Below are 13,632 nucleotides of genomic sequence, written 5' to 3' on the forward strand. Positions count from 1 at the left end.
CCATACCATACATACCACTAAGCCACAGGAGCCACACATACCATACATACCACTAAGCCACAGGAGCCACACATACCATACATACCACTAAGCCACAGGAGCCACACATACCATACCATACATACCACTAAGCCACAGGAGCCACACATACCATACCATACATACCACTAAGCCACAGGAGCCACACATACCATACCATACATACCACTAAGCCACAGGAGCCACACATACCATACCATACATACCACTAAGCCACAGGAGCCACACATACCATACCATACATACCACTAAGCCACAGGAGCCACACATACCATACCATACATACCACTAAGCCACAGGAGCCACACATACCATACCATACATACCACTAAGCCACAGGAGCCACACATACCATACCATACATACCACTAAGCCACAGGAGCTGCACACCTCCCTTTCTGATGGACCTGATTATTCTCACTGTTATTGTATAGTGGCCTGTGCAATATGAGAAGTTTGTGCTTTGAATGTCTTTGGGCCAGCAATAAGATACTGTACTGAATGCTGTTAGAGGATATGTCCGCATTTAACTAGAGTACACATCTCATAATGACATCTCATTTTATTAAAGACTGTTCGCAAGACATATTAGCAGTCAAGTTTGCGACTTTTACGCAGAAACATCCCTCCTGTGCACTGCTACTAGGGTGATTGGTATGGTACTGTACATCTGCGACTTTATAGTGGTTACGTCCACGAGCAGTACGCGATTGGCACGCCTTTCGGGCTTGCTATACTGTAGAGCCACCTCCATTCACTGCTATTATATTCGGTTCTGTCGTTTTCATCAGTGGAGCACTGTCCACCCAGCGATTAAGCTGTGTATTGCACGTCGCGTCTAACTGCGCCTATCCACAGTATTTTCATAACGCGACTAAGACGCCTGTATGACGCACCCTGAGCAACAACGAGGAAGTGGTGGACATGTTTACATGATTTCCAGGGAGATGTACAGTATGCAAGTCACCCATGATATAGTCTATACAAAACCCAACATGATACAGAATATTCACTAAACATAATTATGATGTATTCTAAATGCTCAAATTTAATGAAAATGAATCAATATATAAATCAAAGACAATAAAAACAGATACAATTTTAATTTTATAACCAGAAGAAGAAAAATTATATTGTACAGTGGGGCAATATTAAAAATTAGGACATTTCAGGAGAGGAAAAATTCCAGGGACAAATCCTGAAAACCAGAACAAATGCCTGGAAGTTAGAGACCGTTAGTTATGACGTATTAGAAAATTCCAAATGTGCAGTTATAGGAGTTATTCAAACTCAGGCACAATTGAACAGTTTTTCTTTACGGCGCAGGTGCAATGACTCTGGGCCTGATTCAGAGGTGCTCGCTGTTTGCGAGCGGTCACTCTGAATCAGGGCGGATTTTTTTTTTCAAAAATCCACCTCCAGGCTGCTCGCATAGCTGTGGATGACGTTTTGTAGCGAGCCCCGGAGCAAGTAAAGTTCTCACTCGCTCCGGGGCTCGCACGTGCGCACTGGCTGACCATCGACCAGCTTGCGAGCGCTAGGCGCTCGCGAGCAGGTCTGAATCTCTGAATCAGGCCCCCTCTGCGCACAGAGCTGCATTTGAGGAGCGCAATCTCAGAAATGTCTTGAAAATATATTGGCCGATCCTGAGCGGTGACTGGATGGTCCCTCTTATGGGCCAGTTGCGGGCGTGTCGCTGAAGTGGTTGCGAACTCAGACGCATAACCGCTCACACTGGAGGCCGTACTGTGACAGACAATCTGCACCTAGCATGGAGCTGGTGCAAAGTACGATGGTGTAAGAAGACGCACCAAGCAGTATTTGTGCACCTAAAGTCACTCAATGTGGGCGTCTCAGTCCTTGCACATGCAGACGCACAGCTGTACACCAGGGAAGGGCTTGTAGCGGTATTTACATAAAGTCGCAGAAGCAATACCAGCAAAAGACGCACATACGGGCTCTGCAGTGTCTGAGTATCAGGCCCATAATCCTTAGGCAATGCCATGGAAGTTCTGTGAAAGGCATGGCCTTATGTCACTCGAGTAGGCTTGTCCCTAACGTCTGTGGTCATTGGAAATGCAGCTCAGGAATTGATTAAAGAACCATTGGCAGCTTAAATTTCCTGAACCAGTTCTGCTAATGGCACTATTCATACAAACAAGTAAAATGAATAGGAGAAATACATAGTACATGACTGCTTAATAAGAAATAAAATCAGGGAACTCATTCTTCCACTGATCACTCCTCCTCTGACAGCCTTGCTTATGTGTGCATTGCTTATTGATTGTACCTATGTATAAAATATACGTCTGAACTCTACAGCACCATTGATCTGCATAATCTATGCGACAGACTCCAAGATGAATTGAGTTGAAATGGATCTGACAATCCATACACTAGTAAGTAAGGATATTGCAAATGTACAGCTGCAACTAAATACAGTTTGTATTTAGTTTGATAAGGTTAGATGATCGCACACTAGATGCCTGGATTCCAGAGGCCACAAAGCAATCAATCAAACTTGCATGTCAAATTTTCAGTATTAGGATAATACTGTGTAAATTACAATCTGTGTTGAGTACAAAATAATAACAGAGAAAAATCATGCATGACTTCTTTTTCAGCACTGGCCAACAGTTTACATTGCTACCCAGAACCAGCTTAATGTGTACTCGGACTGGGAAGTCACCCAGGGGGCACCAGTGCAGTGTTCAGATCACCATGTGGCTTTTCAAATACAGTAAAAATTAAAATGCAGGTGTGCCGCCACTGGGATGGGTATGGGATGCCAGCGCTCGGGATCCCAGCGGTCACAACCCCAACACCAGCATCCAGACAGGGTTAGACTACCGACACTTGTCGGTCAGCATTTAACCCTCTCCCTACCCTAACCCTGCCTTCCCAGTGCCTGACCCTAACCTCCCCACCCTAGTGCCTAAACCTAACCTCACCCTCTCTGCACCCTAAACCTAACCCTCCCACCTTAGTGCCTAACCCTAACCCCTAAACCTAATGTTAACCCTCCCACTAACAGTGGCATTCTGAGCACCAGAATCCCTGCGGTCGGGATATTGACTGCACCCCCAGCCATTGACCAGGTGACTTTATGTTCTGTGTAAGTGCAACTGGAGAGGGGCTTATAGGTTATTTTTGCAATGCAGCCATGAGCACTAACCTAACCACTGACTCTCTCAACAGAAGTAGTGCATCTGCGGGAGCTGGAACTGGGGAGAAGGCAGAGCAGGCACTTCACATCCAAGCACCGTGCACAGTGGGCCACCTATCTACCAGAGTATACACTGGCTCCACTTCCCCTACAGAGTAAACTTCAAACTTCTTCCCACTCCCGTCTCCAAGACTTCTCCCGTGTTGTTCCCCAGCACTGGAATTCAAAACTCATCTCTTTATCAAGGCTTAGCAGCTCTCCACCTAAACCACACTTTTGTCCACGCACACCTACCCACTCTTTCTGTGTCACCCGTGTTTGACAATCCCTTTCCTATTGGTGATGCTCTCATGAGCAGGGCCCTCTTCCCTTGTGTACTCTTCCTCTCCTAACCTATGCCATCTTCTCTTCCCCCAATGTATTTTTTTTGCTATTATTTGCTCTGAACTTGTCTATTGTACTTATCAACTGGGGACCTCATTCAGCCAGCGCTGGTTTTCTATCAACAGCCATGTACAGATGTGTCCACATACATCTATCCTCTGTTGCGCTACAACTCGCGTTACACATAATGCGTTAGAGCCGTGTGACTTGGTAGCATCGATCATCTTTTCATGCGACTTTTTCCCATAAAATGTGTCTTATTCGCAAAACGATGCGAATAGGATGCATGAGCAGCTTATGTTGATTAAAATAATAAGCGGCCTGCCTATATTCTGTGTGCGACTGCGGTTATATCTGCATGCGAAATGCTATGTTACAGTGGCAGTAGCACACAGAATATAGGCATGCCCCATATCATTTTAATTAGCAGAAGACGCTTGTGCGTCCTAATCGCACCGCTTTAAGAATAAGATGGGAATCACGCCACATGGTGCAAAAAGGACAAGTGTATGAGGATACATCTGTACCCTTACCCCACAGGGAGGACGCTGGTGTAGAGAGCGATAGCCGTACTCCTACCCCAGGAAGATCACCCCCGGGGACGGCGCCATCACCGTGTATTATCCAGACCGGCGGGACGCCGCAGGTCTGAGGACTGTGACTCTCTTATACCCCCCACCCTCCTGTGATACATTCATTCTTAGCTATATCAATGAGCTTCACCCTGTATGTGGCATTCAAGACCTATTAGAGCACCAGTGCTACATGTTATCTAACGCTGACACACAACAACCCTAAAGGGATGAGTATATTTGGATTATTGAATGTATAGTGGCCACAGTGATTTGGCATCTTTTCATGAACAATTTCGATTCACCATCTGTCAACGTTATAAATATATATATTTTTATACTAATCAGTCATCTGCCATGTACACATCTTTAGCTCATGTGAATGGTCATATGCGGTCAGTGTGATCTGTCCGCAGAGTGTAAATACCACCCATCACAAGATCTCATCATCTTAAGTGTATGTTCTGGCACCTGATATATTGTTTATTACATTGTGTTATGTGTATATGAGTTGCTTACCTATCATTTTTAGTAAAGAATTATTTTTGACTGAGCCTGATTTATATTCCATTTCTCTGGACATATATTTATACATATTTAAGCATGGTTTGAAGCCACAGAGTTTTTCATTAGACTCTCGCTGGGCCGATCCACTCACCATACCATATAGGTTATTAAGGGTGTAGCGCCCCGACGGTACCTTTTAATTGTCATATATGATTTAAGAGAGTGGACTTCTCTTACGGCGGAGCAGTTCACATTTATATCAGTACGCATTCAAGCACAGGTTCTCCTTCTATATTGTAGAGAAATTGCCCATAGCAACCAATCAGCTGTGATTGGTTGTTATGGGGAACTTCCCCACTGGTCCACTTCTCCACTCTTTTCACTGCATGATGAATCAACCCCTAGGTCACTCCTATCGGACCTGTCTTTTGTCTTTTTACCCTGAACTAGAGCTTGTACATTTTCCTCAATTTTGCTAATGTTTTCCTCCATTGTGCTACTTTTTCCTCAATTCTATAATAATGTACTAGGTACTTAGTGGCACCAACACAGTAATCCTAAATCACAAAGTCTGTGGCATGTTAAACGGGGCTATTTTGTGCAATTTGAGGATAGGTGTATGATGCACTTAATAATTGATTTCGATGTCTGATCTGAAATAGATGCATTTTTTTTCCTTACATGATGCCAAAGGCACTTTTCGGGCTAACCTTCACTTGGTCTAGGAACAACCCTGATGCTGTCCATGTACTAAAGGATCCCTGGGCCAAGTGGCGGATCTTCCAACAGGGCGCCTAGAGGCATGGTCTCCAGCAGCCGCCCACTAAAAACCCCATCACTCCCACCAGCGACCCACTGTCATTCCATACCTAAAGCCTAGAGGTGAAGTACAGGAGGGGGCAGCAACGAAGTCGGTGGTGATACACTCTCCCACTGCGGGAGGTACTCTGGGGCATGTCCATTAGTATGGATAGACGGAGGAGAAAGTTGCGGCAGGGAGCCAAGCATGCACAGATCGGAGGTTGCACATCCACAAGCCACTACAGGTCCTAGTTCCTACCATTTATGGGAAGTAACAGAGGCAGCGCAGAGTGCGCCTCCAACAATCTGAATGTGGCTGTCCTTCCTTCCTCCCTCCTCAGCTCCCCCTGACAGCTGGTGCCCGGAGGCCAATGATTTCATTGCCCCTGGGACTTACGCCACTGCCTGGGCCTGTATCAGTATATAGCAAGCTAAGAGGCAAATAAGCAGAAACAATGATCAGAGATCTATAATTAGAAATAATGCTTTGGCCCCAGGAAACAGTCAGCTCCCTTGTATACCTATACCCTAAAAACAAATTTTAGTATGTGGTTTCACAAAGTGGCAAATGTCACTGACTTCATTTTAGGATTGGTAACATTATGAACTGTTCTTTGTGATCTGCTTAAATTGCAACACAAGCAAACAGTAAACAGGATTCAAGTTTGCACTGTCACTGGATTCTAATTGACTGTCATCCCTTATGATGATGAATTAGTGGGAGAGCAACATTTACAATACTGGACAAAGATAAATGTGGCAGATGCGGCTTCATCTCAGAAAATTCAAGGAGAAATAACCCTATCATCGTGTGTGGCGGAACATTTTAGTTCCAATCATGGTTACTACTGTGTGCGCACAACTTCACTCTGCCTCCCCAATGAACAAGTACGTACAGTAACTCAACAATGACTTAAGTTGAAGAAGCTCGATGGTCTCCACTCATCATGAGGCATCTGCAGTCTTCTTTGGCTTGTGTAAAGATCCAGTTCGCCATGAGAGCAGTGCCAAAGATCTGATGGATCCTCAATTAACATATCAAGTGATGTGAGAACTGGATACTTTGCAAAAAGTGCCTTCTCCCTTATGTCCCACATCTGAGACCTCTGGTGAGTGAGGAGATAACTAGTTCGTAAAGGAACAAATAGTAGAGCATTCTGTATATATTAAAACACAGACTAACAAGCTGAGATGGGAAACCGAGAGCAGTCTGTGATTTTTCTATTCATGCTTGTGTCATTTTTACAGGTAGATGGAACTTCTGTAACCTCTATGAAATTAGCCATTAAACTGAATCAACTGTACACAACTATTTGATCCGACTGCTACAGGTTATCACAGTAACACACTTTACGTAACAGGGAAAACGATGACTTTGTAAACCTAATTTCACATTCAGATATGTCTTACACATTAATCTTCTTTCCACTTTCATAGAAGCCCCAACTAACCACAACTCTGTGCTGCAGTTCCCCTTTAGACACCATTACACTGTATAACTCTTGGTATGAGGCTTCCTGCTTGCCTCTATTCCCAAATGACATCAAGAAGGATTCACTGATCCCGTCACACACTGTTCCTCTTTGTGTGATTGTCCTCAGAAAGTCACACAAACAGACAGGACACTAGCGATGTCCAAATGAGTCAAAACTGAACAACTCCAATCATATCTGGCCAGTTCAACAACCTCAAATCTGTTCTCAGTACTGAGATTGTTAGTATAGATTGTTCCTTTTGAGATGATTTCATATGATTGATATAAAGAATTTTCGATATTGGTTCTCACTGCCCCAGCTGCCATGTCCTCAAAAGGTGATCATCAAAAAACAAATTCACAATTCAAAGCAAGTTTGCAGTCAGAGAATTTACAGCAAACCACTCTAGAACAAATTCTAGCATCTCTACAGTTCTCTGCCTCCCACAAGATGGATTTGTTTCAGTATAAACATCTGAGCTCTAGAGGTAATTCTGTTGTGGAAACCACTTTATGTTTTCTGACTAGATGGTACTGGAGTCCAAGTGCAGCAATATGTTGATAAGGTTGCCCCTACTGATATAAGCTACTGGCTTTTTAATTTAAAAAAAAATACACCCATGTGAACGTTTCATTTCTTATTTATTACCAGTTATTTATATAGCGCACACATATTCCACAGAGCTTTACAGAGACTTCACATCAGCCCCTGCCCCAGTGGAGCTTACACTCTATATTCCCTACCACATGCTCACACACATACACACTAGGGTTAATTTTTGTAGGGAGCCAGTTTACCTACCAGTATATTTTTGGCGTGTGGGAGGAAGTCGGAGCACCCGGAGGAAACCCACGCAAGCACAGGGAGAATATACAAACTCCACACAGTTTGGACCGTAGTGGGAATGGAACCCACAACCTCAGTGCTGTGAGGCAGTAATGCTAACCATTACACTGAATGAAAACTAATAATTGTTAAACCACCTGAAAAATGGCACAAAAGCCATCATAGTAGTGTTTTAGAAAACCAATTCTCCTCAAATCTTAATTGGTTTAAAAGAATGGATCAATACATGGATGACAATACTCTTTCAGTGATTGATAGGTATTAGAAATTTATACCCACCTGGTATAATTGGCTGGAGTTTAAGGAATGGAGTGGTTCAATTAAACTGTTTTTTTTTAACCCACACCCCCTTTTTCTCTTAATGTACTTCCTGGCCATTTATTGTTAGGTTTATTGTTCTCTCAAAGGTAAAAATTGTACCAGTGGTTTTATCACTCCGGATGTTCAACCGCAAAGTCGACAATCAAAATGTCGACACCATAATGCTGACACTTTAGGGTTAGTGCTTAGGCTTAAAATTGGGTGTCGACATGATGTACTTGCCGATATTTTGAACATTTCGACATCATTGTATCCATATAACGACTGCCAACATTGTGATTGTCCACAAAAAATACCCAAATCATCTACCAATTATAATAACTAAAAACTTGAAAGGATGTCTCAGAGTACAGGGGACTTCATAATGCCTTATGTCTAGTCATTACCAGACACTACAGTAATAGTCAGAATATTCTCTTTTATTCGCAATATACATAACAGTGGAGGATTATCAGTGACTTACCTCTGAGGGTTGTTCTATTAATTGTGGAATAACCAGCTGGTTGTGATGGTGAAGTACAGTCTTCAAATAGTCTAACACTGTCTGGCAGGGCACTGCAAAGAATAGAGCGTTACATACACAATATACTACCAAAGTCATTAGTGAACATCTAAACCAACAAGTATAAAAAGACAATATACTTCCGAGACAAAACATTTTTTGCCACTATCATTGTCGGCTTCATATATTTTTCCTGAATAAAGTGTAAAATGTAACATAAGTTAGTAAAAGCCATTATAAGCTAAATGAGCCCCTTCCAGATGGTTAATGTTCTCAGACAGAGTAGTGTGAGTCACTCTTATATCTGACCTTAGCGGCACATTTCTGTGGATCCCAAGTAGCGGAAGTTTCTTGTAAGACCACCAAGAGATTCACAAACAATATCAATAATGCATTAGACTCGAATGTAGGAAAGTCAAAAAAGTACTAAAGTACCGCTATAACATACTCTCATTTAGGTCATATCTACAATACACATGTACACATTGTAAAGACATTTCACATGCCTCTGAATAACAATACAACATTGGATTTCCAATTAAATATGTATTTTACTAATAGACTGAGCTGTATTAACTTAATATATTTATTTTTAAACAGATCTATGATTTAAATAGATGGTATACAATTGGGAAGCCGGCTGCCTTAATACCGGCAGCCGGCTTCCCGACTGTCATATCCCGGCGAGGGTGAAATGCACCCCCGAGGGGACTTAGGGTTAGGCACCACCCCGGGGGACTTAGGTTTAGGCAGCAGGGAAGTGGGGGTTAGGGTTATGCACTTGGGGGGGAGGTTAGGGTTAGGCACCCCTAAGGAGGGTTAGGGGGTTAGGTTAGCCAGTACTTAACTATCGACGATCGGGATTTCCAGCGCTGTCGGGCTTCCGCTACCGGGAACTCTGCTTTGGTCGGCCAGGCGCTGCCGGGAATCGAACCGCCGGCCATACCGCTTCCCCTTAGATAACTATAAGCATGCAAGACAGGAGTTCAGTATAGACAGAAAAGAAGATGGCTTGGCGTGAGGTCACTTGAAATAGATAAGAGGGAGTAGATGTATAAAACATTGGAGATACAGGGGGAGATGTACTAAGCCTTGGAGAGAGATAAAGTGTAGGTAAAGGGGTCTATTCACTAAACCTTGGAGAGAGTTAAAATGGAGAAAGATAAGTCCCAGCCAATCAACTCCTGTCACTTTAAAGGCTGTGTTTGAAAAATTACAGTTAGGAGCTGATTGGTTGGTACTTTATCTCTCTCCACTTTGTCTCTCTTCAAAGCTTAATGCATAGACCCTAAAACCTCTCTCCACTTTATGGGCGAGATGCATCAATGAGAAAAATGCGGTCAAACCCCAAAAATGCAGATTTGACCACATTTCTCATATGCACCAAGCCCCGCTTGGTTGCAGTGGGTAACGCGCGTTACCCATAGAAGCCTATGGGCTCCAATCGGGAGTGAGTTCTGATCCCTCCCATCACCCACCACAGTATGCGGTGGGTCATAAACCCGGAAGTCCCTCCACCGCAAAGGGCCGCTCTTACCGACAGAGCGGTCCTATACGGTGATCATCATGCATACCGGCGTTACCAACCCTGGCATGCATGCGATGACCGGCAGAATGCATTGCATCGCCAGTTTAATGCATCATGCATCCCGCCCTTACTCTCTCCAAGTTTCATACATCTCCCCCTAGCATTGAATACACTCTATTTTCCTGCTTCAGATATAGTGCCGAATTCAATTAGAGGCGAAAAGCCAAAATATGCTGTCCTTTTCGCTAGTTTCGTGTTTTTGCCTGTTTTGGAACTGAATAGTGAGATAAGCGGGGACGCGCGTGGCGAAAACATTTTGTACAAACAAGCGAATGAGGCAAAATCAACGCGCTTTTCGACGACCTTGGCTTTTCGCGGCTAATTGAATTCGGCCCATAGAAGAAGGATGACAAAATGTATTTTAATGTATTGGTTTACAACATCATCATTGTTTACTATATCTCACATCTCCTAATAAGTCATACATGGGCAGCACTGTGGCAGTGACTAGCATTGTGCCCAGGGGACTGTATTTATGGAGTTTGCATGTTCTCCCCACTTAGTCAGTATTGAGCCATATCTAGGTCACCATTACATTAATGACCTGACAGGACTGTAAGATTCTGGTGCAATGTCTCAGTCAAATGTGGCTGCAGAGGGGAGGTGAATATGTGCCACTGTATATGGATATTGATAGTACACGGGCTAATAATCTGACATTTCGGTAACCACAGGATACACTCGTAGTGATTCTATAGACCTAGCAGAGCTGTGCTGGAGTTTATATTCTGATAAAATGACCATAATGGTCTATTAACTTAAAATAGACCAGTACTCCCTCTATCTATTTCAAGTGACCTCACGCCAAGCCATCTTCTTTTCTGTCTATACTGAACTCCTGTCTTGCATTCTTATAGTTATCTAAGGGGAATCGGTATGAAATACCGCCGGGTTCGATTCCCGGCAGCGCCTGGCCAACCAAAGCAGAGTTCCCGGCAGCGGAAGCTCGACAGCGCTGGAAATCCTGATCGTTGATAGGTAAGTACTGACTAACCTAACCTAACCCCCTAACAGGTGAAGTTAGGCCTTATTTCTGTGGTCAATAAAATCTAAGGTTTTGTATTTTATTCAAAAACATGTAGCAAATAGCAGACAATTTGGTGGTTAGATGAAGAGAACAGCCTTGGAAGTTGCAAAAGTACAATAAAATGGTGTATGATCTATTCTATTCTTAATAGATTCCGGAGTTAGTCTGGGGATATATTTCCCAAATTTGGAAATTACAGATGTGTCCTCCTACACCTTCGCTGTAATTGCGCTAAATAGCCCCACTTGACACACCACAGACCTTGTGACTCGCGGTGTCAATCATCTTTTTTCTTAAAATTTGTGTCTTTTTCGAACCACTAAAATGGCAAAAACAACAAAACTAAAATTGCAAGTGTACTCTGACAACTGGGACTGGCAGTGCCGACACTTCTGTAAGCAACTAAGTAATAAATCTGTGTAAAAAAGGTTTGTATATGAGCGTCCATGGATATTCCTCCCGCCATGTTTCAGTATGCTTAATCTGCTACTATACTTCAGTTGTACCAATTCCTTTATGACAAAAGTAGCATCACTGGTACACTGTGAGTGTCTTTGCATGTGGCTACAATGCAACTAATACCACAAACACATCGCAAAAATAACCTGGGATATTGCCGGTTGAAGCGGGTCGAGGTGCAGTGTGAACGCGCCACCAAAAAATTCTCAGGTCGAACAACCCAGGATTTCAACCCTGCAATCGAAAAAGCCGGGTTGAAGTGCAGTGTAAACAGGCCCTACCAGGGTTATCCAACCCAGGACTCAGCAAACACCACTTATTGGATGTTCCTGGGCCTCACTTGATGATGTCAGCAGCCAGACACACAGGCAGCACACTGCAGACAACAGCAGAGGCAGCATTCCGGCAGTCTGAAAGGTGTTAATACCACTACTGTCTTTACAGTGATGGATAATTGGAGTGATGAAGAAGTGAGCTGTACACTATGCTGCCAGAAGCTGCATCATGCTCTCACTGGCTGAATCAAATAGCAGTAAAGCACAAACACTCATGAACTCAGAGCTACACGATGGTAATCCATCAGCCATGATAACTGCAATGCTGTGAGCAGTCCCCACCCCTCCCTTGTGTTCCCTTTTGTGATCTTATAATTGTGAGCATGAAAAAGCCAATTTTTAATGACATTTACAGGGCTGACCCGGGTTCAGTGTGAACAGGGCCAACCCGGGAATAACCCACATCAAAGGTGCAGTGTGAAAGGGGTCTGACCCGGGTCGCAGCCGAATTGGACCAGTGTTCAAAATCCGGGTTTGCAATGTGAAAGGTGCAGTAAGATGCAATATTTAGGGAAAAAGTATGCTGCACTACCCATGGTGGGGTGTCAAAGTCACGCCAAGTATCTATGGAGAAAAGGTGCTAGGTGTATAAGGACACATCTGTATATAACCACCTATGGTTAGATATTTGGGGGTAAATTTACTAAAGGTCGATTTCAATTGATTTAATCGATTTAAAATCGATCTAAACGATCAACATCGAGCAGTTACAGGAAAAAACATATTGTCTTTCTTTCCAGGTGCTAAATTTACTAAAGGTCGTTTTTAATCGATTTCAAATCATTCTAAATTGATCAACATCGTTGTTGTGTTTCAGAGGCTAAACCACACATTTACTAACAGACGCTTTTTGATATTGATTTTTAAGTGTTAGTAAATGTGTGTTTAATAGTTAATATTAGAGTTGCATCTTTGTGCGCGCTGTCAAATTATAACTGGTTTAGGAGCTTACCTATTGTAATGTGTGTTATTGCCACAAACATTTCAACTTCTTATTAATGTCATTCTTTTTTTTAGAGCTATTTATTATGGGGTAGATATCAGAACATGGGTAAATCTTAAATATCTCAAATGGCTGTTTTGGGCGAATTTGTAGCTTAATAAATAAGGCCCTTATAACATTTAGGAACACAACCATGATCACACATTGCAAAAATAAAATTGTATGGTACATTATAATCTGTTGAAATCACATCTCTCTTCTCATACTCCCTCCTTCCCTAGTAACATAACAAATGTCTGTGCTTTATGCATTTGATGATCAATAGAGCATTGCAGTGTTATCAGAGGACAATATAATCTGCAATACTCTGCTCATCTCTCAGTTTACCAAGCTATGATCTGCATCTCAGGAAAACAATGAAACGAAAAAAGAACAGTAAAATAACAGCCCTGTAAATATCACATCAAGAAAATGATTTGAAATGTCAATAGACAACATTCTTTGAGTTAAATGCCAATCCATAAATACCCATAAGGGTCCAGCCTTCCGGGATGATCACTGTAATTACATAGGCAATTCTGGAAGATCTCACTAGGGCGCATTTAATAAGTGGCATTTAGTTGCAAAATTTGCACTGAACCACAACAACCAATCAACAATTAGCTTG

General features: G+C 42.8%; 1 protein-coding gene across 2 annotated transcripts in view; it reads right to left on the reverse strand.

The window, feature by feature from the left end:
* The window catches only part of BEND4 (BEN domain containing 4), a 130,315-nt gene that overhangs the window by 65,193 nt on the left and 51,490 nt on the right, over positions 1-13,632 (reverse strand). For both annotated transcript variants that reach the window (XM_088450543.1, XM_088450544.1), the window contains exon 3: positions 8,575-8,666. In XM_088450543.1, coding sequence (XP_088306669.1) covers positions 8,575-8,666 — 92 coding nt within the window. The remainder of the gene's footprint in view (positions 1-8,574; positions 8,667-13,632) is intronic.

Source organism: Taudactylus pleione, unplaced genomic scaffold (assembly GCF_031769625.1).
Source record: "Taudactylus pleione unplaced genomic scaffold, aTauple2 ptg000519l, whole genome shotgun sequence".
NCBI classification, from domain to species: Eukaryota; Metazoa; Chordata; class Amphibia; order Anura; family Myobatrachidae; genus Taudactylus; species Taudactylus pleione.